At 50.4% G+C, this 27,217-nt stretch overlaps 12 protein-coding genes across 12 annotated transcripts; 7 read left to right on the top strand and 5 right to left on the bottom strand.

Annotated features, from left to right (window-relative positions):
- Positions 1 to 435: 435 nt before the first annotated feature.
- AA0111_g1016 (putative amino-acid permease) lies at positions 436 to 2,022 on the top strand (the record flags this gene model as incomplete). The annotated part of the gene is made up of 1 exon (XM_028643878.1): positions 436 to 2,022. The coding sequence occupies one exon, from the start codon at positions 436 to 438 to the stop codon at positions 2,020 to 2,022; it is 1,587 nt and encodes a 528-aa protein (XP_028511249.1).
- A 1,542-nt stretch (positions 2,023 to 3,564) lies between these two features.
- Positions 3,565 to 4,743, top strand: AA0111_g1015 (hypothetical protein; the record flags this gene model as incomplete). The annotated part of the gene is made up of 1 exon (XM_028643867.1): positions 3,565 to 4,743. One exon carries the CDS (start codon positions 3,565 to 3,567, stop codon positions 4,741 to 4,743), a length of 1,179 nt encoding a protein of 392 aa, XP_028511197.1.
- A 1,200-nt stretch (positions 4,744 to 5,943) lies between these two features.
- On the top strand, positions 5,944 to 7,006 carry AA0111_g1014 (hypothetical protein; the record flags this gene model as incomplete). Its single annotated transcript, XM_028643856.1, has 4 exons — positions 5,944 to 6,043; positions 6,102 to 6,297; positions 6,354 to 6,496; positions 6,549 to 7,006. 4 exons carry the CDS (start codon positions 5,944 to 5,946, stop codon positions 7,004 to 7,006), a joined length of 897 nt encoding a protein of 298 aa, XP_028511251.1.
- Positions 7,007 to 7,483: 477 nt separating this feature from the next.
- AA0111_g1013 (hypothetical protein) lies at positions 7,484 to 7,621 on the top strand (the record flags this gene model as incomplete). The annotated part of the gene is made up of 1 exon (XM_028643845.1): positions 7,484 to 7,621. The coding sequence occupies one exon, from the start codon at positions 7,484 to 7,486 to the stop codon at positions 7,619 to 7,621; it is 138 nt and encodes a 45-aa protein (XP_028511186.1).
- Positions 7,622 to 8,748: 1,127 nt separating this feature from the next.
- Positions 8,749 to 9,360, bottom strand: AA0111_g1012 (hypothetical protein; the record flags this gene model as incomplete). Its single annotated transcript, XM_028643834.1, has 1 exon — positions 8,749 to 9,360. One exon carries the CDS (start codon positions 9,358 to 9,360, stop codon positions 8,749 to 8,751), a length of 612 nt encoding a protein of 203 aa, XP_028511246.1.
- Positions 9,361 to 10,312: 952 nt separating this feature from the next.
- Positions 10,313 to 11,842, bottom strand: AA0111_g1011 (hypothetical protein; the record flags this gene model as incomplete). The annotated part of the gene is made up of 5 exons (XM_028643823.1): positions 10,313 to 10,705; positions 10,760 to 11,093; positions 11,144 to 11,366; positions 11,417 to 11,540; positions 11,603 to 11,842. The coding sequence occupies 5 exons, from the start codon at positions 11,840 to 11,842 to the stop codon at positions 10,313 to 10,315; spliced, it is 1,314 nt and encodes a 437-aa protein (XP_028511248.1).
- An 836-nt stretch (positions 11,843 to 12,678) lies between these two features.
- Positions 12,679 to 14,148, bottom strand: AA0111_g1010 (hypothetical protein; the record flags this gene model as incomplete). Its single annotated transcript, XM_028643812.1, has 6 exons — positions 12,679 to 13,172; positions 13,220 to 13,284; positions 13,332 to 13,449; positions 13,504 to 13,797; positions 13,849 to 13,921; positions 13,972 to 14,148. 6 exons carry the CDS (start codon positions 14,146 to 14,148, stop codon positions 12,679 to 12,681), a joined length of 1,221 nt encoding a protein of 406 aa, XP_028511247.1.
- A 3,086-nt stretch (positions 14,149 to 17,234) lies between these two features.
- Positions 17,235 to 19,689, top strand: AA0111_g1009 (hypothetical protein; the record flags this gene model as incomplete). Its single annotated transcript, XM_028643800.1, has 4 exons — positions 17,235 to 17,450; positions 17,499 to 18,275; positions 18,330 to 18,960; positions 19,016 to 19,689. 4 exons carry the CDS (start codon positions 17,235 to 17,237, stop codon positions 19,687 to 19,689), a joined length of 2,298 nt encoding a protein of 765 aa, XP_028511522.1.
- A 289-nt stretch (positions 19,690 to 19,978) lies between these two features.
- AA0111_g1008 (hypothetical protein) lies at positions 19,979 to 20,764 on the top strand (the record flags this gene model as incomplete). Its single annotated transcript, XM_028643789.1, has 1 exon — positions 19,979 to 20,764. The coding sequence occupies one exon, from the start codon at positions 19,979 to 19,981 to the stop codon at positions 20,762 to 20,764; it is 786 nt and encodes a 261-aa protein (XP_028511523.1).
- A 64-nt stretch (positions 20,765 to 20,828) lies between these two features.
- AA0111_g1007 (hypothetical protein) lies at positions 20,829 to 21,214 on the bottom strand (the record flags this gene model as incomplete). The annotated part of the gene is made up of 2 exons (XM_028643778.1): positions 20,829 to 21,124; positions 21,184 to 21,214. 2 exons carry the CDS (start codon positions 21,212 to 21,214, stop codon positions 20,829 to 20,831), a joined length of 327 nt encoding a protein of 108 aa, XP_028511530.1.
- A 1,360-nt stretch (positions 21,215 to 22,574) lies between these two features.
- On the bottom strand, positions 22,575 to 23,663 carry AA0111_g1006 (hypothetical protein; the record flags this gene model as incomplete). Its single annotated transcript, XM_028643767.1, has 1 exon — positions 22,575 to 23,663. The coding sequence occupies one exon, from the start codon at positions 23,661 to 23,663 to the stop codon at positions 22,575 to 22,577; it is 1,089 nt and encodes a 362-aa protein (XP_028511531.1).
- A 2,279-nt stretch (positions 23,664 to 25,942) lies between these two features.
- AA0111_g1005 (hypothetical protein) lies at positions 25,943 to 26,538 on the top strand (the record flags this gene model as incomplete). Its single annotated transcript, XM_028643756.1, has 2 exons — positions 25,943 to 26,134; positions 26,182 to 26,538. 2 exons carry the CDS (start codon positions 25,943 to 25,945, stop codon positions 26,536 to 26,538), a joined length of 549 nt encoding a protein of 182 aa, XP_028511528.1.
- Positions 26,539 to 27,217: the final 679 nt, after the last annotated feature.

Genomic DNA, 27,217 nt, shown 5'->3' with positions numbered 1-27,217 from the left:
GGATACGCCTTCTGTAGAACCGTCGCGTAGACCTTGATGACACTAGAAACATCTGAAGATAAGTCTAGAGCTAGCTGGCATAAGATAAAAAAAAGGCGAGCTTCCTCGTAAAGTTAGTAATATAACCGGTCCGGTGGGACGCTTGCTAACCTCATGTACGCTAGCGCTATGCAAACTTCGAGTGAAAATGCTACTCGACCCTCAGGTTCCCCCGCACGCCACCAATCCGCTACAAGCAAAATGACGTGCTCCGTTGCATACACTGCGAAATTAGCCAACGATGCAACGATCGCCGGCTTGCGCGCGGACTGTTGGTAAGACGCTCGTTATCCACTAAGAACACTCAAGCTTCGCCATGAAAAGCTTCCATGCGCCAGCCTCTGAGCTTCGTCTCTTGCATTGCAGCATACTATCACGGTAAACTTCACCCACGATATGGCGACCACGGACCCTGAGAAGGCGCCTCATGATGTCGCAGCATCACCCGACTCGTTGGACCGGATACAGTCTCACTTCGTCAATGAGGATCGCTTGCGCCGCTCCCTCAGCGCCCGGCAGGTGCAGATGATCGCAATCGGAGGCACCATTGGAACTGGCCTATTTCTGGGTACTGGAAAAGCTCTCGCAACTGGTGGACCGGCTTCGCTACTCATCTGCTATTCTATCGTCGGCTTCATCGTCTTCTGCACCATGTTATCGCTCGGCGAAATGGCCGCCTTCGTTCCTGTCGCGGGCTCCTTCTGCACGTTCGCGGGTCGCTACGTGGATGATGCGTTTGGTTTTGCGTTGACATGGAACTACTGGTTCAACGATGCTGTTAGCACCGCCGCAGACCTGGTGGCTTTACAGTTGTTGATACAGTACTGGAGCGATAGCGTCCCGTGGTATGCTGTGGGTATAGCAGTGTGGGTGCTTATCGTGTTGGCGAACATCATCAACGTCAAGGCATACGGTGAGCTTGAGTATTGGCTCAGTCTGCTTAAGGTGGTGACCATCATCATCTTCATTATTCTCAGTATTGCCGTCAATGCAGGTGGCAACACCGATTATGGGTATATTGGAGGAAAGTACTGGACTGTCGGAGATGCACCCTTTGTGGGTGGCATTGGTGGCTTCGCGTCAGTTTTCGTCACGGCATCTTTTGCCTACGGAGGAACCGAATCGATCGCAATCACCGCCGGAGAGACGCGTGATCCAGCGCGTACGCTTCCCAGGGTTGTAAAGAACGTCTTCTGGCGCATTTTGCTCTTCTACATCCTAACGGCCATCATGATCGGATTCAACATACCGTACGACTACCCAGGACTTTCGACCAAGTCATCTCGCACATCACCCTTCACCATCGCATTCCAAATGGCAGGCTCGAAAGCAGCTGGATCTTTCGTCAACGCGGTAGTCTTAACCAGTGTCATATCTGCTGGTAATCACGCGCTGTACGCTGGCTCGCGACTGCTCTACACACTCGGCGCGAACGGACACGCACCCAAAGTTTTCACGAAGCTGACACGTTACCAAGTTCCATGGGTTGCCGTCATAACGACAAGCTTAGTATCCATCGTACTTTTCTCCCTATCTTTTGCAGGCTCTGGCCAGGTCTGGACATGGCTACAGAATATTGTAGGTGTTTCGAATCAGCTAAGCTGGATCTGCATTGGTATCTCCTCGCTGCGTTTCCGCGCCGGTCTCAAGGCTCAAGGAAAGGAGCACCTACTGCCCTTCCGAAACTGGATGTACCCTTGGGGTCCGATCATCTGCGTGGTTCTGAACTCTTTCATCGTCCTAGTGCAGGGATGGTCCTCATTCAGCCCCAAGTTCGCCGCCGTAGATTTCGTCAGCTTCTACCTGGAGCTACCAATATTCCTATTGATGATCGTCGTTTGGAAGCTATTGAAGAAGACGAAGTTTAGGAAAGCGAGTGAGATGGACCTCGAGACGGATGTCTACACTAAGGAAGATATGGAGCCGGCTGAAAAGGGGTGGAAAGGCAGAAGCAAGAGGATCGGGACATGGTTTTGTTTTTGAGGGCCCACTTTCGGGCCAGCATATATGAGAGTATCGTGTATGTACCGTTATCATGAACTAATGTTAGTAAAGTGTCCAGCGAACTCTAGACATCCGTCGACACTAAGACCACTAGATTTCCTTCTACTATGGCCTCTCGAAACTGTTCTCCCTGATGGTAATGTGATCGATAAATGCTTACAAGATAGATCACTGGCTGGAGCTGTTTATCGCTTCCAGGCGGCATTCCAGAGACTAACAACACCAAATATGACGGATAAGGATACAGTATGAGCTTCATAAATGCTCGTCAATGTTCTGTGACAGTTCTAGACGCTCTATAACGCTTCAGGACGCGTCTTCAGCCTCATAAATGTAGTAAGACTGGTAAATCTAGATGGTAGGTTGTGATTGGCAGGTCTCAGTTACCTCGGCTAGGGGTGAGTGGTCTTTCTCATGCAATGCGGTAACGAACACGATGAGGCAGCGCAGCTGCTGGCCACGAATAAGATGACGATAAAATTACAAGCCCTCGCTTGCCTGCGAACATGAATGGCTCCAGACGATTGGTCGGCTTTCATGGCTTTTCGTGAACCGCTATCAGCGAGGACCTTCGGTCTCAGCTGAACTTATCAGTGACGTGGTCAGACTCTAGTCAATAAATACGACGTCCGCCACGACATTTCCTGCTAATCGCGTCTTCTTTAAACCTGTTTAGCTTGTTCCTTCGAATCACACTAATTCAAGGCTATTCCACGTTACTGTAATGGCCAACAACTTTCGTTACGAGCCGCTAGTTGGGTCATACTCGACACGAGTAATAACACTCTTGCCCAGCGCTTCAAGGAAAGACATAGTTGAAGTTAGCATTGCAGAAATAGATCTTGAACGGTCGCCCACATACGAAGCATTGTCATATGCATGGGGAGACACTTCGCAGAGAGTCGCTCTCCTATGCCATGGGAAAGACCTGCATGTCACACCAAACTGCGAAAGTGCACTGCGGCATCTGCGGCAAGACAGTGGTGCTAGGACACTATGGGTGGATGCGATCTGCATTGATCAAAGTTCAATGGAAGATCGAAATCAGCAGGTTCACATTATGGGTGATATCTACTCGAAAGCAAGTTTGGTTCTTATCTGGATCGGACCTGCCGCTTCAGTCGAACCCTTTTTGTTCGGAATTTTAAGACAATTTGAGAGTGTAAGAAGCATGAATCAAGAGACCCAAACCCTCTTATCAATACAGATATATCAGGTTCTTCAAGGTAATGATTATTCTCAGGTTTCATCACCCAACTATTCAGACACTAACTGTCCTTTGTAGCAAGTGTTCTTCTATTGAAGTCTCTCAAAACCATATATCAGCGGTCATGGTTTCAGCGTATTTGGACTCTCCAAGAAGTAGCGTTGGCCAAAGATTCCTTGGTCATTTGCGGCGATTCGAAAATCTCCTGGTCGCTTCTTGTGTACGCCATAGATCAACTTAGGGCGGCGGAGAACAGTATCGGTGTCTACGGAGACTTCTCTGCGTTCAACTCTGCTATATCTGCGCACCAGATCATGGTACAGAATCTTCTGCCAGGGCCTCAGATCAGTTCGACTATGAACCCAAACTCGGATCGAGCAGTCACACAAACCATAGTTATATCTCTCCGCAGACGCGCAACCGAACCGAAAGATTATATATTCGGCTTATACTCCATACTCCAACGACTAGGTGCCGACCTCCCTCCTCCGGACTATGAACGAAACATCGATCAGATATTCACCGAAGCTGCAAGACTAGCCATTGAGAAAGATAACAGTCTTTGGATTCTGGATTTTGTTGGTAGTATTGAAGAGAAGCAGCACTGGCCATCATTGGTGCCAACTTGGATCAACATGATGGTTCCAGGCCCCGTAGAAGTGAATGCATTCAAGCCTGGTGCCGCCGGGAACTCTCGACCACGATACAAATTTTCAGAAGATAGCAGACGCCTCACCCTGCGCGGCAAGACTGTGGATAGAGTCATGATAAAGACAGAAAGGTCGCCATGGTTTGGTGTCCCGTACCAGTTGGATTGGGAGGACATGCTTATACCCGGTCTTCAGGAGAGAGAAAACTCGATCAAAGCATTTCATGAGTGGATAATTTGTTTCCACACTTTCAAAATGATGGCACGAAACACCCCAGCGAACAGATACGGGGACGACTCTCAGCATATCATCGCCTTCATCCGTGTATTACTGCAAGACCTTACAGTAGTGCCTGATAGCTTGAGGAATTTTCATGAACTGATGCGCGGGTTCAGCAATTGGCAACTTTATCTCAGTGCCACGAATCCTGGTTCGAGCATGCCGATGCCTCAACTCATGGCTAGGCTCGAGCCACCGTCGTACGACCCATCCTCGCTACCCGAATGGCTTAGTGATCTCACCAAGACAAACGAGTGGAATATATATGAAGCTATCCAGCAGGATCCTTCAGCGGCACTGTTTCATAATCACGTCGCTCTTGGTACTCGCGCCAAGCTGTTTTTCGTAACAGAAAACGGATATTACGGTACCGCTTCAGCGACTATCGAATGCAACGACTACGTAGTCCTCGTCTCCGGTCTCCAGGTACCGCTGATAGTGAGACCCATCGAAGGGGAAGCGGGTCATTACAAGCTTCTGGGGCCAGCTTTCGTGAATGGTATGATGAGTGGCGAGCTTTGGCCAGAAGCAGACGAGGATTTGATGGATCTCACGATAGTATAACCACCCAAGGCTTATGCCGTTCTTCTCTCTATCGAACAAAACTTCAGTATGCCTGTGCGATACCTCCCTGAGCGTAGTTCCTTACAGCACGATATCGGGTAACAAGAGAGCATGTTGTTTTTAAAGGACTTGAGATGAATCGCTATCAAGCTATGATAGCCATTAGCAGATATTTATGCCCTGTGCTGAGTCAGGCCGGGCCGTTCTGGTCCATGTCCTGACAGAAGCATGCTAAGGCGGGTCGCGGGATAGCATGGCCCCGGCTTATTGTGCTATGCGACACCCACTCTAATTTATACAACCAAGCTGGTTCCTTCCGAGGCTCGTCTAGATCTCATGTTGCAAGTGTTCACTGTGGTTAATGCTGATCTGCTAACAAAGTGAACAATAGCGCGTGTTCTCACGATACATGGCGAATCTTCTGGTATAGTGCAAGTGTCGTTGCACTCGGCGCGGATGCATTCTTTCGATATATCTGACCGTCGAACGATGGACTACATGACTTTGATAGTCGACTTAGATCGCGTAGTGGGCAAATTGGTTGAGGAATCCTTCGGTTTCGGCATTGATGGAGGCTGGAGGACGACTTGGGTAGCTAGGTACCATCACACCGGATTTTGCGTGTCGCAAAGTGTCAGCACGTGATTCCAGTGTAACCTATGTGGCGCCCAACACAACACTACGTCTACACCAACCGGCGAATTTTAGCCACGCATTGCATTGCTTGTCGCAGCCAGATCCAGAAATCTGCAATCAGGATCTAGGAGTTGAAACTCACAGCCCTGCCACAACGGGACGCCTACTTGGCGGGCGCCAACCATACTGGGATAGGACAAGTGCCTTTCCCAGTTCAACGCTGTTCGTGCTGCAAAGTTCCGCCCCGCATATCGCCTAAACCCCAAATGCATTACCGTGCCTCATGCACCCACTCACAGTCATCGAACGCGACTAGGATGTCGAGATAGATGGGCGTAGTTAAATGACACGATAGTTGGGGTCCAAAAGACAAGTCCCACCCTGCGACAATGTTGCAAACTATGAGAGCTTCCCTGTCGCTCTTTTTACCCTCAATTCCGAGCAGTGTTTGCGCTGTCGGTTCTTGTACTATCGCCTAGACGTTCGTTACAACTCGTCATGTTTTCCTTTCTGTTGCAGTTGGGCTCTGTTGGCGTCGCAGCAGCGGCCTTGATAAATCCCCCAATGCCTGCACCGACCGCTCCTGCAGTGCTCCCTAGGCAAGATACTGGTATCGTAGTCGTAGGTTACCAAGACATTGGCACCGAAAGCGATCAACCTATCTGTGAGTATGCCAGCTCTGCGTATTGATTTCGCCATCTGACGATTTGACCTTACTCTAGGGGCGGTTTCGACTTTCCCTCGATCGGAGGGCTATCTTTTCACGACTGGCAGCCTCTGGCAAAAGTGCAAAGCGTCCTCGGCTTTCGAAGTTGACGGCTCGAGCACAACTTCTCCATTACCGAGGACAGGCTGCGAAGCATGGACGAGTTGCTTCCACACGACGGTATATGGAACTGGAGGTCTAACTAGTACTTGGTGAGTTGGATTGCACAGATGTTGTGTAAGATGAACCAGGTTAACGAAATGACTAGCGATGGAGAGTATGGATCCTGTTACTCAGATATCATGTTCACCACCTCCGGCGCTTCTGACGCATACACTCGTATCTACTGCGACTGGACGGGGAGTCATCCATTACTGTCTACAACTCTGTACAAGGAGCTTCCGGCAAACGGTACGCGGGATGACACAAACCTTGGATTCTGCTCACTACTGACATATCACAGCGAACCCAACATCAGTCGTATCCCAATCAGAAGTTTCCGCTACACCGGCATCGAACAGCAACCCGTCGCCTTCGGCATCTACTCCATCTCCGACAGCTAGTCCTTCTAACGAGGAAAATCAGTCCCCTGGTGGCGGCGGTGCGGGCAATACCGCTATAATCGCGGGTAGCGTTGTCGGAGGTCTTGCAGTCATTGCATTCGCTGGTGTAGCTATTTTATACATTCTTAAGCGCTCGAAGCGCCATGCCGCGGGCGCTCCGATTCCGTCCAGCGATGGCGACTCCACAAATCCCCACGGTACGCCGGAGATGACAAGAGATGGATACCCAGAGGCACCGGCATATTCACCAATGGCGATGAAGTACGGTCACGCAATCAATGGAGGCGAGCTTGACGGGCAGCATGGAACGGCGGAGCTGGGTGGCGTGCCGCTACATGAGGCCGAGGGACGACGATAGAGCGAAGAAAGGCAGACCTGTGGGAAAATAAGAGGCCATGAATGTGGTTAAGAGGGCTGTGGTGTATTAATTAACCTAACCGCATGATCATCAGTGCGCTTTCCGATATGCTTACGCGTCGATCCCAAATATGGTGCTGGCCAAACGCTAGCCAATGTCATACCTCGACGTGGCGTACACCCGGTCTAAACACAGCGCATTTGTTCATTATGTGAGCAGGCAGTTTTTATGAAGCGTCTCCATTCGACGATTCACAAGGCAGATTCTGACCCTAGCTACCATCACGATCCGATTTGCCAGTCTTGGCCCCGAGTCAGCATTAAGGGACGGCGGCGCGGCGGCGCTTACCTAAGACTGTACCAATGGCGTTTCCTACACCCCATAGCCATACTGACATGTTACCAACTTCGGCTGTTACACAGAACAGCCTGCTCACGACATTGAAAGCTGGGGAATGTATCTTCTAGACACTTCGCCATGGCAGACTTGATTTGCGGTGTGTTCAGGTGGGTGCAGCACGGGCAGGGAGCCGCAGCCACGCAGGTCCAGGCCGATGACCCAGTATTCGACCGACCAGTGTGTACGCGGGTCCTCGAAGCCGGAGATGATCAGTAGCATCTGACAGTACAAAGTAAGATGAAACAGGCAGTTAGGATGAAAGCGTGCGCGTTCTTGCTCTGGGCTGTTTCTTCACCTCTATTTGTTGCAGAGCCTCCATCTGCTCTCCCGACCTTCACAGCGTACGAACACTATGTCTCCCTTGGAAGTATACCATCCTCTACCCCTTACGATTGCTGTATTACTCTTCTTTATATCCGTTAGCACACTCGGCATTACAAGCCATACGATATGGCTCTTGACGCAATACTTCCCAGCTGGCGCTTGGTACATTTGGAGGGAACAGAGCGACATGTACGAGGAGCAACAGACAAGACAACAATGGATCGCTGTCGACTATAACGACACTACCGACAGATTAGCACTTGTCCGAGCGGTATTGGGGGCAGCAGCAGGTTTACTAGGTATCTGCGTTTCACGGGTGAAGAGAAGAAGCGTGGAAGACGAAATAAAGGTATTGTTCTTCTCATGCATTGTATCTTACTTGCTGCTTACATTTCGCTCAGACATCTCGCTCTTGCTTCCAGAGTAGAGCTTCGTATATCATAGCTGTGATTTTTGCCATCGCATCCTTCACCAGCACACTGACGTCCGCCATATGGTCCACGATTCTTCATCACCAATCGTCCGAGCGTTGCCGCGTACCAACATTCCTGAGCGAGTACAACAATAAATACACTTGTACGCGAGAATTAGCGGCATGCGTCATGTTACCAGTCATCACGAAACGAGATGATAGCGTGAGAAAACAGGCTTGTGATGAGACAGTAAGCATTGGATTCAAGAACGCATAATGAGATACCTGGCAGCTAACCACTATGCCATATAGAAAACCGCCCGATGGCTGATTGTGCCCATGCTTATACTAGATTTGGGGTTGGTTGTGGGCTATGCTGTACAGGTCTGGTCTACTAGGCGACGAATCGCTTGGGAAAGAAGGGTCGAGGGTAGGGTGTATGTTCTGGAGAAAGCTGAATGAATATCCCATGCACATTGTGACTACTGACCAGTTCGTGACGCGATCGTGCACTGGTGAGTGCAGATAGTTTGACAACCCGCTGATATGACCATATGCAAAGAGTCTCTATTAAAATTATTGGTCAATCGTTTGTTAGACTAATTGATTATGCCATCTGCCCCCTCACCGCACCAGGCAGCGCCAGGCTCGAGTGGGTATCCGCCATGAACGCTGCCGGGTTCGCTTCGATCATGCTGACATGGAAACCTTCGCCCGAATCCACACCTTCAACCATAACCCCAGTCGTAAATGGGCCCTTCATACATCCTGCACTGTTTCTGACCGCTTCGTTTCCCTCCACCGGCTCCGGGTTTGGGAATGAGATTCGGGGCGGTCCACTAGCACCACGTGCGGCCTCGTGTATATGTGTCGCCGTGGTTGCGGGAGAATCGAATTCGCCTTGGAAGTTGTGCAGAGTGATGTTGTAGCAGATCATGTTCGAGGCACTGTTGATGCCGAAGTTGAAGGTGCCGGATGCGCCGGCGAGACCGCCAGTCGGCTCGGTACCGTTGACGACTTCCTCTGGGACAGCATTGACGAAGTGGGTGGAAGAGAAATCGAAAAGCTGCCGAGCATCAATGATTCCAGCGGCAGCGGCCCCTTCGCCGCCAAGATCGATCGATAGTTGCAGCTGAACTCGGCCGCTGCCGATGTCGAGTGGCGCAGCGATCGCGCCGAGCACCAGGCTTGCGATAGTCGCGAAAGTGATGGTATACATTATGGTATGATACGTGTATATCTAGTGTTTTCCAAAAATGTGCGTTAAAAGTCTTATCAAAAGAAGGTGACAATAAGCAAGAAGTGAATGACGGAAAGAACGGAAGTGAAGAAAGACTGGTCAACAGCAAATTATTCCTGCAGAAATATTTACGACATGTTCCAGAACTCCTTATATGCTATTAAAGATTTGGTGATGCAGCATACGTGGATGCCTTAGCACCAAGGCTTGGTGTTGGCCTGGAAGTTGTTGTCCCGGTATTTGAGGCACCTCTGTAACATATGCTGGGTTTCCGGCATCTTGGCCTAACCCAACACCCGACGCGGCGCCTTGGGACCACATCATCCAGACGCAAATTTTACATACTGAGCCGATATATACGACAGAGTCGTCAAGTTTTCTTTGGGTGCCGACGCGCGCACGGTTCCGAAAGTCAATAGCGAATATCACCAATTCGTCGCAGCTGTTTCTCGTCTGCCAAGAGCACATGTCAAGTCGTAATTCTGGCCTGATTTTGTCTCAGCCACGGATTGCTGAGTCGTAAATGTCGCTTTCCCACTGCCTTTCCTTGCTGCGCGAGATGGGTTCATGCAACTAATCGTTGAGGTAGCGACCACGAATGCATCTACCATAAATGGCACAATGACCACGCTTGGATGAAATCGACGAACTTTCGTGCTATAAAACAGCAAAAGCGATGATAGTATGGCTTCATATGAAATGCGCCAGAGAGCTTGCGTTGTTGGGACAGCTTGCTCAGCTATGTACCCGTTGCCGTGATTACTCATAGCCCCTAAAGTATGCTGCAAGGCTGTAAAGACCGTACCAAGAAAGGATGGGTATAATATACTTTGAATCAAGGTGTTCTCTTAATAGTCTATAGAGAATGTACGAATACAATGTGTGAAGTGAAGACGAGAATATTGCTTGTAAACGATATCCTTGTGGCCGACTATAGTCCCGCACCAGCTCCAGGGAACTTTGAAAGCAGAGACTTGTCGTACTTCGCAAGCTCAGGGCAGCCAAGATCCGCAAGGATGGGGTTCAAGGCATTGGTCAATTTCTGGACAGCAGCCAGAACGTTTCCGAGTAGACCCTTGAGGACATCCGGGGCTGCGGAGTTAACGGCCTGGAATGCGAAGCACATGAGGTTGTTTCCTTCGAGTAACGTCTCAGCGTTGAAAACTCCGCCCGTGAGGTCTGCAATATTGATGCCAGTGAAGGTGTTAGGTTTGCCAGTGTTGCCGCCAATGACCGCCATGTAAGGAAGTGCTTGAAGCGCACCTACAGCATCGAGAGTGAAGGCTGCGATTCCGTAGTCATCACCGATGGCGCGACGGTACCACTAAAATTTCCATTAGCCGGCGTAAGAGACTTAAGATAGAAAGGGGATACATACGTTTTCTGGGATCCTCTCACGACCTGGGGCCCACTTGAAGCTTCCTGGCTGACCAGTAACACCCTCGAAAGACTTGAGTGTCTCAGCGTCAAGATAACCTTCTGGGTATTCCGCGGAGTGGTTGGAGAAAAAGTGGTAGGTGAAAAGGTATGTCGCAGTGTTGATTGCAAAGTGTGTTACTGGTCCGGCCCAGTAGTGTCCGTTGGTCGCAACAGAGTCCTTGTATCGCTTGCCACGGAAGGGATGCATAACTGTCAGGTCGTAGCCATTGGGACCGATAGGCATGGCGATGAGTTGCTCGAACTGGGGAAGGTTGAGAGAGACTGGATCGCCGCTACTGCTGGTTAGTCACATGACTGTGCGATAGCATAGCGTAAGACGTACGTTTTGTAGACGTCTCCTCGTGTAGGAGAGCAGTCAGCCTCGAAGCGGTTGTGTGTTGCACTCAACCCTTGTGGCTCTCCGATCAGTCCAAGACCGGTAACGAGTCCGCCAACCAGTCCACCACTCTTTGGCTTTCCACCGATGGAGACTGAAGTGATGTCACCACCCATAACGGTAGCAAGCACTGACAAGAAGCCAGAAAGTTCAATGCCCATGCCGAACACTACAACATTGTTAGAAAGCGGGCTGGTGATATATTAAAGGCGAATATACCTTCATTTGACGCAATTGTCAACTGTGTGAGACTTGCAATTCCGTTTCGGGGGAGGTAACCGTGGTTTGCCATTACATTCAGGCCTGGACATGGCCCACGGAGGTCGCCCGAACCTGGTGCGATCTATGCATCCAACTGTTAGCATTCCATGCACACAACTTCTCGATAACCGTAAGACAACATACATATGCATGGTTGCCAGTAGTGCTGATGCGCTGGACCTTTGCATCGAATCCAGGTGGTAAGATGCTGGCACCGAGTTGACGCTTCGTCTGTACCTCGTTTGAGATCTTTGCTGCCAACTCAGTGATCTCCGCGAGCTGCTCAGCACTGATGTCCTTGTCGAGGTTGTCAAGAAGGTTTGCTGGGAAGGCAAAAGCTGCCAAGGAAAAGAGAGTGGCGCCGCACAAGATTGAAGCCTTCATGTTTGCGATCAAGGATTGATAAATACTAAGGAGTGTAAGTATCGACAACGAGTGAAACAACCCAGCACTCGTGGCCTTGTTATATGTAGGGAGCGTGAAGTCGCGATGGCGAATCGCATGAACGAGTATCCAATCGTTCTTGATCGTTTTCGGATCGGAAGTTTAATTCAGGAGTGGTGTGTGCCTGGTCATCGGATGGGGATCGTAGCGCATGTACGGGCCTTCATGATGGCAAACCTTCTGTGCGAGCGTAGAACAATGATTCTGATTCTGTTATTAAAAGGCCGACAGAAGGGCCGAGTAGGAGGGATGGCATTGTCAGTGCAGCCTCAAAATCGCGCCTGACACGCTATAGACACGTACTAGCATGCTGATTGAGGCAGGTCGGAGCATTAAGTCTCTTTTGATTGGGCGGGTGCTTGACACCGACGTAGTTGGTTGTGACAGCGATAAAGCCCCTGGTGCGCGCGTAGTGTGTCTTGGTGGTCCGGGTATACTAGGCGTTGTTGAGATGGTAGGCTTGCAGTTGCGCTATCTGGGGACCTGCCGAGTCGTGTCGTGGAGGCGGGCCTGCAGATCTCCCAACGACGCTAGCCATGAATGGATTGGGAACACACACGGCACCAGGGCGAGGAGGATCGGCACTCAGATTTTACTTGGTGTTGACGACTCAAAATCGGGATCATTAAAGTAACCAATGTGAGAGGCAAACAAACACTGAGGTTGCATATGTTGATGGAACGCTGGTTCCTAGGTGATGCCGAATGTTGGCCGAAAATTCATGATTCGTTACTATAACGAGGACATTATGAGCGATACCCAACTTGGATATCTGACTATCTCCCACAATCACGGCTAGAGCCTGCTGTTTTCTGTGGTAAGGAGTATTCGCCCAAAGGCCACTCTTCTGCGTGTATGGGTGCGCGTGTTATGGAGTCTGGCAACGAGTCGGGAGTCAACGCTGTCACACGTCCAGTTTTCTCGTCCACAACAAGATCATCCAACTCTATGTAGCCCTCCTTGCGATCCTGATTCTCAATATCATCATCTCTAAACAGAGAATCCGTACTAGTGTGGCCTGTGATACGTGTGATCTTTTTGCTCAAACGACGTGTGCCGTTTGCAAGTGTGCTTGCGTTATTCGAAGGCTGAGAAGGATTGCTTCCTGAAGCAGTGGATTTCGATTTGCTTCGGCTCGTCGAGTTGTGGTAGTTTGACATCGCTTGGCTGACTGCTTGTTTGAAGAAGACACGGAGTATGGGGATGGACGTGGCAACAATCGTCATGGCGGACTCCGCGGTTGACCAAATGACGGAGTTGTATGCTTCATCTGGGTTTGTTAGCAATAGCTACGGAACGATCTTCGAGTTGTCTTACATGAAAGATCTTGGGTTTGCAGCAGTTCGACATATCTTGCTCTGACGATAGCGGTGGCTCCTGCTCTATAACTCCGTCAGCGCGATCCTGTTGTAAAACAAGGTCAACCCACAAAAGCCCCAAGCTCATCGCTATACCGACTCCAATCTTCTCCGCAGTACGCATCTTAAGGTTCCATAGGACTTTCCATGGTAGTAGTGCCAGGGAAATATCCATGATTGCAGCCCATACTGCCCCATATGTCAGTTACCCTGTCACGACGGATCATTATAGGGTCTACGAACCAGCTTGAAACCTTCCATATTGTACAGAAGGATGTTTGTTGACACACGTTCCAGGTAGGATATCCACGAATGTTTTCGTCAACGGCTTGCAAAGGGTCCAAGGAAGGACAGCTACTGGTACTGCAAAGGCGAAGAGGGTAATGATGGCAAACCAGACGTAGGCCTTCAGCCATCCTTCTGTCAATCGGAGCAAAGTGACGCCAAACGAGATTTTGCTCAAGATGATGGTGGCGATAGATACGGTAAGTCCGGATGCACCGTAGTACGTGATGCGCTCAAAATGGGAGAAGTCAACTAAAGCATGGATTAGAAGATGGTATCATGAAGGCTACTATATTTTCTTACTGTCAAGCGCGTGCTTCCCAAACCCTAAGTTTATACTTAATTGGTTCAAAATGAGCTGAACGAGAAGTAAGGACTGTGTTGCATTAATGACCAGGTCTCTGCTTGAGTGTCGACATCACTTACCCAGCTGATTACAAGCAGACCATCGTCGTACCAAAATTTCTTTTGACTTTGGCGGATCCCGCAGCGAACAACGAGGAAGAGAAGGGAGACTCCACCAAGCGACCAACAAGTAATGCTCATCAATGGACCATGTGATTCACTCGGGTCGCTCCTCCAGTTGTCGAACTGGGAAGACATCTGTGCGCTCGCGGAAGGCCGTATATTAGATGCAAGTGAGTTGCCCGGTGGCTATTGTGTGATCCAGCGGGGTATCAATCAGGTAGGCATGTATGCTTCGCGGAACCAGAAACCAATGTATAGGTAACAGTCCGTGGGTATCGGGGTGTAGGGCATAAGCTATAGGACGAGCTAGTGCCCGAGGATTTTACGTATCCCCACGGTCCGGCGAAGATCTGGCCGAACCCGGTTGTACGGGTTTCGACGATGTGATGGTGGTGAGGTATGCAATTTCTCGAAGTTTTAATGCCGAAGGCCATAACAGCATCACAGAAGCGTGGGTTCATGCTGGATCCAGCCTCGTCTCGGTGTTAACGTTTCTGGAGCGTGCTTCGTGAGCTTACCTAGTTTGGGCTGAAACTAGTGTTCGGAAGGCTCAGTTGAGACCATGGCTATCGTCATATCCTAAGGCCTTGGCCAATCGCTGGTTTTGCAACTTCTGCTAGCCTGCGTGAACGACGGCCCGAGCAGAGGACCCCTCCACTGATCCGCTTAGCATGCGCCTAGAACGCGCGCTAGCAACGGGCCCGTCTATGCCGGTAGACATTCCGTTCTCGAGAATGCGGCCATGAGTGATGGATATATACATTAGACATTAGTACCAAGGTGCCATGTAATGCTATCGCAGATCTCTGCCGTGGAGTCAAGGGGGTCGGTATCCGTTGCCGCACCAGGATCTGCGCCCAGATTGGATGATGCCCGCCCAGCTCCCTCATTTCCGATTTAAAGTTTGATATATGTCGAGCTAGTAGTGGACAGCCACAATCTTCTACGATCCGGAACCAGATCCAGGTACACGTGGATTTTTTTCGGGGGCGTTGCTTGTCGTCCATACATGAGAGCAAGGAGCGATGCTGGTATCCGGTACCAGCCCAAAGTCAGTTGCTAAGCATGCGTTGCGACAACGTCGGGTAGTCGCTCCGATAGGTGAGTGCTCGAGAGACTTCGATACATTGCGTCAGGATACTGCGAGTACTACAAACCTAAAGCGCCAGCAACTCGCGGCAGTCTTGATCGATACAACAATTGCGAAAGGTCTGCGTATGTAGTCGCAGCTGGTAGCTATATGATTGCTGTACAGAACTTCAGTCCACATCGCCAGTACAACGAGCTGTTGGAAAATCGTCACCCACTTTACGGTCACTAGCGTTCTCAATAATGCCCATGTACAACGCTATATGATTACTGTTCTTTCGCAGTTAACATCGATAAGTCCATCATCCCAAGCTTCGCTTCTTAATACCCCGCAAACATCATGTATGTTGGAGAACCTGATACTAGAGCATAGCGGATTCACGCCCGATCCGACCACGTTGGTACAGATCTGATCGTGAGGCGAACAACCACGTGCAGCAACAGTCGCACGTACTGCCACAACTGGACTGACAGATGGACTAGTAGGCCGGGCACCTTTGATTGGCCAAATCTGCTCCCAAAACACTCAGCTGACGAATGACATCGCGTCTCTAAAGAACCGTACGAAAGGTGGATGACTTCTGCTGGAAGAGTTTACTATAGTGACTCCTACATCTGGCCACAGTATGGTAGTGCGTTTGTGGTGCCGTACAATCTATCGAAAGCACTTCGCAGTGTGAACTGGCTGCATGATCAGCGCTTTAAGTTGGTAGGAAAACCTACGTACAACAATAGCGCTTTCCATGTTCTCATCTGAGGAACATGCTAAGTCTGGAAAACTCCGGCGCGAGTCACTTCAGCGTGTTGGAACACTCGATATAGTAGAAGAGTTGTTTCCCTAGACAAGCAACTTTGAGCGCGTCATTTACCCGGTAGACATTGGAGATAGAGTTTTGGGTGCTTGCATGCGCTGGTCGGCCGCGCTTACCAGCCAGGAACCGTGAAATATCTGTCCCATGCATGGAAATCGAAACCTAGTCGTTGCGCAAGTTGAGGGACCCTGATCGACATCCATAAACTGGAGGGTGGAAAGGAGACTAGGTTGGTGGGAATCCGGAAACTAGGGTTGAGGTAGCTAGACTTTGAGGCAAAGTTTTCGGGATGACTCGGCCAGCCTCCCTTCTTCGGTTTCGGGCTCGCAATCCCCTAAATCAACATCACTCTCAAGTCCCAAATACAACCTCTCGTCCTGTGATCCTATCGGCTCCATGTATACCAGCTAAGGTCCATCTCATCAGGGACGTATAGCTCCACCTCGGCACTGATCCATTCCATAGAGAAGGCTGAAAATTTCAGGAAAGATGGGACGGATCTTGAAGCTCCAAAATCTGCTACGAAGCCACGCAAATAGCCTCGGTTGAAGATTATGCTGCGATATCGTAGTCCCTCGATGTTCAGGACGGCTGTTCGTTATGGAAGCTCGGCATTGATGGAGGGTTGATGAAAGCTGGGTTGAGGGCGCGATGTCCGCTTGGCAGATCGCTAGGACTGGGGAGCCAAATTGCGATAGTACGCGTCGAAGTATGCACTGTCAGACACTCGCTGGGAATCGTCCGGGAGCGCTGGACTTGAAGTTGAGATGGAAATGTGATGGAGGGTTCGTAGGTGCTCGCTGCGCTATCCGCTCCGGAACCATTTTCCGAGAACGCGCACGTGGCTCGCCTCCGCACTTATCTTGGCAGGCACAAGAAAGGCAGGAGGGGCCTGAACGACGTCATGTCTTACTGCAACTGCTTGTTTACGGAGGATTGCTTGACGGCGTTACCCCGAAGTTGGATTGCTATGTACGACTGATGGCGCTCCTACAGGAAGTGATATGCATATGCGGGGTATCGTGGGGAGCGGTACGCAAACGCCTGGGGTAGAATAAGACTTGACTAGAAGCTCTGCCCAGTTTCTTTAGCTTTCTCCATCATGATGGGAACGAGACTTCTCCCGGTGCTTATAATTACGCGATGCATATTTGCACAGGATCACGTCGACTATGCGCAATACGTGAACCCGTTCATTGGGACTGAAGGCGCCATTCCTGGCCTTGCATGCAAGACACACAATTCTCTCTGTGCGCTCTTTTCTGACAAATTCCAGACGGCGGCGGCGATGTATTCGTTGGCGGAGCAGTACCATTCGGTATGGTCAAATTGGGGATTGATACCTATGAAGAAATGGTCAACATGAGTGTGCTCAATGGCGGATACACACCTCAAGGTTATGTTACTGGCATTAGTCTAATGCACCAGTCGGGTACAGGCGGCGGGCCAAAGTATGGATTTCCATCGCAGATGCCGCTGACAAATATTGATGGAGATGTCAATATACTGGACAACCAAACATACTGGCAGAATCGAGTAGGGTGATCAAATGCGGAGCATGGGTAATTGCTAACAAAAAACTAGGTTGGCGAAGATGTGGCACAAGTGGGATATTTTCGTACAGAGCTTGAGTCTGGTGTGGGGATTGAACTCTCAGCTTCGCGACACGCAGGACTATACCATTACACGTATCCTTTGTCGTCGGAGAAGCACGTACTCGTAGACCTCTCACACTATCTTCCCCATCTGACGCGCACATGGGATACACAATTCTACACAGGTGGTGAAGTCGAAATTCAGCCAAACTCCAGCACCTACACCGGATACACTTCAATTGCAGGTGGATGGAATATTGGTGCGCCAGTTACCGTGTATGTGTGCGGTGAGTTTGATAGTTTGCCTGACGAGGCACGAGCCTTCAAAGGGAAGAATACATTCCCCGCTAGTCGGTACTTCCGATCGTTCAACAATGCTACGACACCTCGACCTACGTATACTGGGTCGACAGCCCGTTCGGGACCGATGAACGACCGCGTCGGAGCAGTCTTCACCTGGAGTAACGCAACTGAGATCAAGTCGCGAGTAGGCATCTCCTTCAAGTCGGTGGACAAAGCATGTGCATACAAGAACTCTGAGCTCTCTTCATGGTCGATCGAAGATACCGCCCAGGCAACGCGTGACGAGTGGAACCGTGACGTCTTTTCCAAAATTCGTGTCGATACTTCAGAGTCGGCGAATAAGACTAGGCTGGCGTTGCTATACTCTAGTCTGTACTTCATGCACCTCATACCAAGTGAGCGTGTTGGCGAAAACCCGCTATGGGAATCGGATGAGCCATCTTGGGATGATTTTTACACCATGGTGAGTTTTTTGCCATCGTGTTGAAAGCAGACGTCACGCTGATCACCATCCAAGTGGGATCTCTTCAGAAACCAGGTCTCGTTATGGCATCTGATTCAGCCGAGCTACTACGAGTCCATGATCCGATCTCTGATTGACATGTTCAAACAAGAGGGTTATCTTCCAGATGGCCGATCTGGCAACTACAACGGTCTAGTACAGGGAGGATCGAATGCGGACAACGTTCTCGCGGACGCTTACGTGAAGGGTCTGACGGGTATGATCAATTGGACGGAGGGGTATGCCGCAGTCAAGAAAGACGCTGATGTCCTGCCGTTCTTCGACGAGAACCCTGTCGACATGCAAGGCTCGCTCAAGGAAGGTCGCGGAGCACTAGATGACTGGATACCACTCGGCTACGTTTCAGCTGATCGCAACACGCGAGCAGTCTCGAAGACGGTAGAGTACTCCCTTAACGACTTTGCCGTCAGCCAGATTGCCGCTGGTGAAGCACCTGGCGATCGAGATCTCTATCTTCGCCGGTCAGCGGGTTGGCAACTGAGCTGGGATCCTGAGTCCTCGAGTCGTAACTTTACGGGATTCGTCATGCCACGATACGCAAACGGAACTTTCCACAAGACGTACGACATTACTGATTGTGGCAGCTGTAATTGGGACGACGAAAGCTATGAAGGCACCGCCTTTGGTAAGCCATGATCGTCATCCACACAACTCCCCAATGCATGCTGATGAAACAACAGAATATTCTTTTGTGATTCCCCACGATATGTCGCGTGTTATCACGCTGATGGGTGGTCCTTCGCACTTTGAAAAACGTCTCGACTATGTATTCCAGCCGAATACGTCTGGTGTGGATCTAGGCGTGAATGGCCTCGGTATTACAACGATCAACAACATCGCAAACGAACCGGATTTCCAAACACCCTACCTCTACAACTACCTCAACAAGCAATGGAAGAGTGTTGAGCGAAGCCGGCAGCTTGCTAATGACTTCTACTTCAATACGACCAATGGCATCCCTGGGAACAGCGATGCAGGCGCCCTGAACTGCTGGCTCATATGGCAGATGCTCGGATTGTATCCTGTTGTGACTACTCCTGTCTATCTTCTAGAGAGTCCATGGTTCTCCGACATCAACATGACAGTCAACCATGACAAGACGCTGCGGATCAGGGCTGAGGGCCTAGACGATGGAGATGGAAGACAAGGATATTACGTTCAGGGAGTAAGTATCAACGGGCAGGAGTGGAGCAAGAACTGGTTCGAGCATGAAGACGCCGGCGGTATCATGACGGAGGGTGGTGAGATTGTGTTCAGGCTTGGAGAGCAACAAGTTGTGTGGGAGTCTGGTGATGTACCGCCCAGTCCAGGACATCAGGTGGTTGACGTCGGAGAGGGCGCACAATTCTCCTAGGAGCCACAGAATAGGACTCGGTCATGACTAAGAACTCGTTAGAAACTCGATGAGATGTAGAGGTGAGTTGGGACGGTAGCATGATGTGGGGTGTCTTGGCAGATGATAAGATTCCGAGGTCTGTAGATGATGTACGTCACGCCGGGCTTTCCGTCTCTTCAGACCCTCAATCAACACGACAGCATGCTTGGCGCAACACAGCCTCCCAGATCCCACCTCATGCTACGTTGGAAAGACCGCCAGCCTGACTGAACAGAATCCTTTGCGCATCGTCTTAGTCATCGCAAACATGTCTCGCCCAAACGTTAACGCGTCTATCCCTTCATACGAAGAGGCCGTCGTCGCGCCCCCGCCCACAACGGCACCACGACGCCCATCTGAGCCCGAAGCTGCCGAAGAGCTCCCTGCCGATGCGGTGCCACCACCCATGGTCATACCAGCGACGCCTCCGCCAGAACTGCCGCCAGCCTATGCTGTCGTGGACGAGAAAGCCACCACCTTCACCATTTACGGCACCTTCATCCATACCCCGAACGCGCCTGCCTACCAGATATCCTCCCTCCTGGACGCACGCATCAACAAGCTTCGCATACGAAGGTTGCGCGCCGAGGAAGTCACGTTTCTCCAATCCGGCGCGCCGACGGTCGCCTTTGATAACAGCAGCGTCCTTTACGAGGCACACGACCCGCCCTTCGTCATCAACGAGTACTACATTCAAGGAAAAGCGGGCAGTACGCTACCCGGCGCTTTACAGCTTCGATTCGGGTTGCGCCGATGGCACGTCGTACATATGCCTACGCAGGGCAGTCGACCGACTGAGATTATGACTTGTGGGAAACTAGGAGGATTTACAAAATCGCTTAAGCAGAGGAAGAACGAGCTGGAACCTAGCCAATGGAAAGACAGTGAGGGCCATGTCATCGCCACAGAAGTGCTAAAGATGGGTCCAGGAGGCAAAATGCCAACAATTGAGCTGAGGGACGATCTGGATCAGACATGTAGGGAGCTGGTTTTGGCGCTTTGGGTCAGTCGGCTCTGGGCCGCTTTTGGAGCAGGGAGCGGATACGTCCGTTGAGACTATCATCATAAAAGTCATCTTATCATTGTTGGATCGACAACCTCGACTGGGAAGCAACGTTCTACTCGCTACGAACGACCCTCTTGAATCCCTGCTTTGCAACCTGCTCCTTCGCCGCCGCAATGACAGCATCAGCGTTGGGGTCGGTGAAGCCACAACCAGTCTTTCCGTTCTGCTGGCTAGCTGCTTCGGCAGAGCATACACCGTCACCAGTAGCTGCGACTTGACTGCAGCAAGCGGAACTGCAGTCGGCATCCGAAACACAACCGCCGGTGATAAACTGGGCACCGTTGCCGGCACCGACATTCTTGGCGCCGGCATTGTTGGGTGTTACTTGGGCCATGGAGACGGCGGCCACTGATCAAAGTCAATACACAACATCTACAAGTTTCTGCTCGCCTCAGATTAGAACTTACGAGCGACGAAGGTGGCGATAGTGAAACGCATGTTGATGGTTCGAAGAAGTTGGGTATAAAGCTTTTGTTGAGAAGTAAAGAATGTATGTACTTGGAACGAGTGACACCAGGTCAGTTTTGCAGTCGCAGACGCAAAGAGAATGGAATCGAAGGGTGATTGCTGAAGTGAGAAGTGTTGCTTGCTTGATCGTCCCTGAACATGGTGCGCGACGCGGGCTTTTATGCCTGAGGAACTGGATCTCGACGTTCACCCCGCCGCACAATTCTAGCGCATAGAGTCATGCTGTCTGGTACTGTGAGGCTGTCACTGTGTGATCGCCTTGTCACCTGCAATTGCGGGCGTTGGATGTCTGGGGCAAATGCCTATAACGTCGGCAGTTATACCATGCATGATTCATGCTATGCCTTCGTCGATAGCCCGGAGCTGTTCACACATCCTCCGATCGCCCACTCGGACCTATCAGCAGCTTCAATGCCGTGGCGTATCGACCTCGTCGCAATGTCGCAAGACCTGTTTCAGACCGACTCACGTGATTGGGGTATATGCGAGCTGTGTCAGATGTGTCAGACATCTTGGCAAGAAGTTTGACGTCGGAATTTGGTTATGAGCATAGCGATCAATATCGTTGGACATAGGTCGATGGGGTGGATGAGGAGACATGATGCTAGATTGTACGATGCGCGTCTCTATTCGACGATCTAACATGCAAGAGCTATCCGTCCATAAATGAAAGAATCGTTCAAGGAACATGCAGCGTCAGATGTAAGCTGTCATGAGCATATGCCTTTGATACACAGCGTTTAATACAAGTTGAATGTAGGACCAAATCACGAGACACACGATTAGTGGAGCGCGCTTGTTTAGTGGTTTCAACATCCGGGTTGCTGTTCTCGGAGGAACGGGATCATTACTTCTGCGTCCTCACCACCATCAGTCTGGGTCGAACGGATCGAAAAACTCCCAGAACTCCGCCCATAGCCCCTTCACAGCATTTCTAATCGCACCCTGTACCCCGTCATTCGCAGCTGACCAATTCTTGTAAGCCTTGTTGCCTCCTTCGACTTCCAGGCATCTTTCGCTGGTTCAGCACGGCGTGGCGTAGCTTCATTGTAGCCGTTAGGTTCCGTCTGTATCTCTCTCATTGCGGTTCCGCACGTACTGGAAATATCGTCGCTATGAGGCATCACCGCGTAGGCCATTACCACCAGCGAACGATGCGGTTGGTTTGATAAATTGATAGAGATTCGATGACCGGACTACTACAGGAAACGAGAAACTTTTTGTAAGGAGCGAGATCGTCTTTGTCTATTGCTTGCGAACCACAACAATAGCTGCATACTGATGGATATGCATGAGTTTCCACGACGTTCACGCAACACGATGACCACTTCTACCAGAACTCCATAACGACATACCATCTAATTACGCTGCCAATCAGGAAAGCCCAGCTACCTGCCATTGCGGCAATAGCTGCGTTGAGTTCACCTTGTTCCTGTGTCTCTCCCCTTTGGAATAGGAAGAAACCAGACACCATGAAGCTGAGTCCACCCATCGCATTCAAGAATGCGCTCTGCCAATCTGGATCAGACCACTTGGGCTTGTACCAGCGCTCTTGTTCAAATACTGCCAGCATAGCGTTTGCGCCTAGGAAGAGGGCGCCATGTATAACCTGCGGCCCGAAGACAACGAGACCGAATAAGGGATCTTCTTCTGAGACTAGTCCAGGGAATTCGACGATGCCGGCAAACATGAAGATGACACCACCGAAGAGAACGATAAGACCTGCCTGAAAGGCCAAGTTGTTCTTCGTCAAGTCCAACGCCTTTGTCCATGAAGGTATCCACTTGAATTCTGGTGTGCCAAGGAGCGCTGGGCGATATTTGACTCTCTCGGGATCCCATTTCGACGTTTCGAGTGTGCCGCGGTCAATATTGAGGGCGCTGAAGGTGTCGAAGATGCCAGCCACGAAGAAGAAGATTGATCCGATCAACACCGTAGTAGGAACAGCGACTGTATCCTCGGTTTCGAACACGGTGGATGGCATGACGCGAGGCAGCAGCTCGAAGAAAGCGTTGATCACAAGATCGATCGAGCCAATAAGGAAGATGATTGCCACTAGGTAAATGGGGTCGCGGTAAGGGAAGACGGTAAACATGGTCTTGAGCCGTACCCTGATTGAGTTGTTGTTGTCCCGTTCCATGATCGAAGTGTTTTCGAGGTAGCGGTTGTCAATGTATGCCTGCTCGCTGTCAAGGTTGTTCTCAATGTCGAAGACGATAGGTTGTGCGATGCGCTCCGAATGGCATTTCTCGCGGTGTTCGACGTAATCGACGTGTACAAAAGACTCGAGCTTCTCGGTTGAAGCGGGACGTGGCTGAAGATGGATTCCCCCCATGTCTGATATGCTAGCTGGACGAGGCGTCATGCTCATCCGCGCCTGGCGGATGTAGGAAGCACGGATAGTTGCTGAGGCATTCATGTTGGGCAACAATAGCAGTAATGACTGAATATTAAGAATTAAAAGTTACAGTTACTTGTACTGAGAGCACCGCGAAAGAGATATAGATTTTGAGACGTCAAGCCTATGGAAAAGCAAGCAGATGTGATAGACCTTTATGGGGTTCGTACGCGGCCTAATCAAACACTGCTTGGCTATCACAGCGTTGATCTCCAGCTCAGACACCAAAGCCCAAGACTTGACATGTCTGACCCACGAGCTTCGTCATGCTTTTGGCGAACAAGCATCAACAATTGATGCAATTAAGCTCAACCAAGCTTTTTTGAAGGGATGTTTGTTTCCTTCAAACTTTGGGAGTGGGTCGATAGTGCGTGGCGCCGTTCCGGATGGCGGAGTGCCGCCACGTGTGTGTGGCAGTGACCTGTTCAGAGTGAGAGATGTTCGTTTCAGTATTTGGGTGGACGAGACGTTCAGCCCAAAATAGGGGCGACTAGACCAAAGGGGTTCGGATCGCCGGAAAGCGCCGCTCGGACCGAAAATCGTCAGGTACTAGCGCCGTGTGTACGCTTCATCCTGGAGGGCGATCTGAAAGAACAGCCGACTGAATCATGAAGCGAAGATGATAGCCAGTGTAATGAAAGCAGATAGAAGAGGATCATACGCGGTGTTGCAAGTTCCAAAAGCAGCACCAACTCAGTCGTCGAAGGCTCTTCTTCGGCTCAAGCCATAGTATCAGAAGCAAAGTACGATACCATCAATGTATAGTATATCGAACTCGCTTTGGTACGGATGTACGGCAGAGGACAGCGTCAGTTGGTGTGCCGCACAAAGTTTCTGACTGATAGTTACCGCAGATGTCCACGCGTCTCTAGGTTGTCAATACACTCGGGTATTGTGTAATAATGATAGAGAAAGCACACATCATGATAGCTGAAGGCACGATGTGCGTGACACGAAAGATTCGATCTTGTCGATGTTCATGAAGAAGCTGTCGCGCAGCCTGGGACGAAATCACTTCATAGTGACGGTGCTGACATCATCCGCTAGGCGAGATCAAGAAGCCACGCCTTATCGTCTGCCCCGGTCCACCTTCCATCCTTTCTATCGCATTGACACGTTTAGATTCGACGTTGCCCAAATCAGCCCACTATCGCAACACAGCACAGGACCTCCGCCTGTCACCGTCTTACGTCTCTTTCACTGCTATCGATTTCGCATGCTGATACCTAGCTTTGTAGTAGGCCTAATACAAGAATAGGTACCTTGTCTACTTCAAACCATGACCTGCGAGACAGGAGCACTCTAAGCGCCCAACCAAGTGTTCGGTGCCTGAGAAGGATGAGGTACCTGGGCCTGGGGGTAGGTACTGCACGAAGACCTAAGAAAAGACAAGCGAAGCGATGCGGCAAAAACACTACACTCAGACCCAACAATCATTGACGGGACCGGTATCCTTGCAATTTTCGGAGAACTGTTCCTGCTTTCTGCTAGAGTATTAACATCTGAAAACGATGTGATTATCAGTAACAGGTCGAAGGCATAGAACCCGCGCATACTTCATATACCACCATTGGCACCCAGCCTCCAGCACCGCGACCAGCGACCTCCTTTACGTGGCTATACTCAACCATATACTTAACACAAAATCATTATGTGATTCAGTGCCGTTGTGCCGTTCGTAAATGTTCATGCGCGTCTACATCGAGGGCGGGGGAGGATGGCGCCGCGCCCTAACGCGTAAACCCGCCGGGAGGAACACTGCATGTCAGCCGCGCTACCCGTCAGCAGTATCTACAAATCATCGCAAGCGCCTGTTTACCCCAAGATTAGGTGCATGATGCAGCCTTCCCCAGTCGAATATGCACTCAACAGAGCACGACAGCACACTATTCCGGAAAATGGGCGTTGGTACCACAGATAGCAAGGCAGATACCACTTGCTGGTATTTAGCCAGTTTGGACCTGCGATAGCTTGGGAATAACTGCCGAACCAGATGTCACAGTAAGCTATACCGTTAGCATCTTTTGGCGATATTCTAGGATTGATCGTCTTCTGTACTGTTTTTGGTCTAATCTACAGATACCCCGGACAACCTGAAGCACACGCTTGGCTCTTCTTCAATGATGTCCTGCGCATCATCCGTCTAGCCAACTACGTTCTCTCTGCTTCATATCTTTCTCTTTCGTCATGCTTATGGTGTTACGGGGCGCAACCATCTGGTAAATTTTCTATTTCCTTATCATTTCCTCTCGGGTCGGTTTCGTGAGCGTTCTGGTCTTTTCTCTTTTTTCCTTCCGATTATGAAGCTACCACTTGCATACATCTCGTCTCGAAGTGCACCAAATGGCGGGTTGGATAGAATGGACACCGTCAGGATTGTGTCATGGACCGCTCTTATCATCACTGTCATCGTCTTTGGCGCACGCCAGATCATGAAAATCATCGTTTTTCGCACAATCACGATTGATGACCTTTTCATATTCCTAGCATTCGTAAGCTACTCAACACCATTTCTCTTATCTTGTATTAATTCACGCAGTCATTCGGTATCGGCCTCTCAGCAACAGCTGTCGTTCTATCATTCGAGGGCCTCGGCACCGCCGGCCCTTTGATGCTCGATCAGATCGACCTGCTCATCAAAGGCTATTACGCGTCCGAGATCTTGTATGTCGCAGCTATTGGCCTTGCAAAATTGTCAATTTTGGTTTTGTTCTACAATGTTGTTGCAATGCAGCGTACCATTCGCCGAATCGTCATGGCCTTTGGTATCCTGGTGTCAGCTTGGACAATAGCATCGGTTATGGCGACCGCATTTCAGTGTGAGCTCCCTCGACCATGGGACATCACAAGTCTGAAATGCTCTAACATGGTAAGTAGCACTGGCTGTTTGGTCTAAACATGACCGGGGGCTGATTGAAGCAGCATATTTTCTGGATCATCTATTGCATATTCGACATGTCAACCGAGGTCGCCATCATCATGCTATCAGTATACCTTGTGGCATATCTTCAAGTACGACTTTCAAGGAAATTTGCCGTCTTCGCATGCTTTGCGCCACGCATGCTTGTACTGAGTGCAGCGCTCGTTCGCCTCATCCTGCTGTATCCGGTCGCACCCTACGACGATCCTCGATACCGGCTTTGGGAACCGGCAATCATGTCGCAAGTTCATGTATGCCTCAGCATCGCTACTGCAAGCATTCCGTACATGGTTCCTTTCTTCAAAGGCCTGGACAGTGACTTGCGAAAGAGTCACCTTGCGAAGAACCGGCTTCACTTCATCGATGAGGAAGCGGGACGATCAAAGTCATCGCTGTGGTTTCGCCGACATAGCAAGACGAAATCCCTGGATCTTTGGGATTCTTCTGCAGACGCAGGTGTCCAATACCATCATCTATCGCAAGTCTCGCCTTATCCTTCCACCTCAAGATCTCTGTCGCCCTTACCACCTCCGAGACCACATACGCCGCTGGGTAGACAAGCCAGCGTACGCGGCCTGAATATTTATATACCATGTCGGGATCCTCAACGGCAACGAAGTTTGGATTGGACAAGTCCACGAACAGAGAGCTCAGG

The sequence above is a fragment of the Alternaria arborescens genome (assembly GCF_004154835.1).
Source record: "Alternaria arborescens strain FERA 675 chromosome Unknown contig_2, whole genome shotgun sequence".
Lineage (NCBI taxonomy): Eukaryota > Fungi > Ascomycota > Dothideomycetes > Pleosporales > Pleosporaceae > Alternaria > Alternaria arborescens.
The sequence above is the reverse complement of the archived record's forward strand: the minus strand, read 5'-3'. Positions and strand labels throughout refer to the sequence as shown.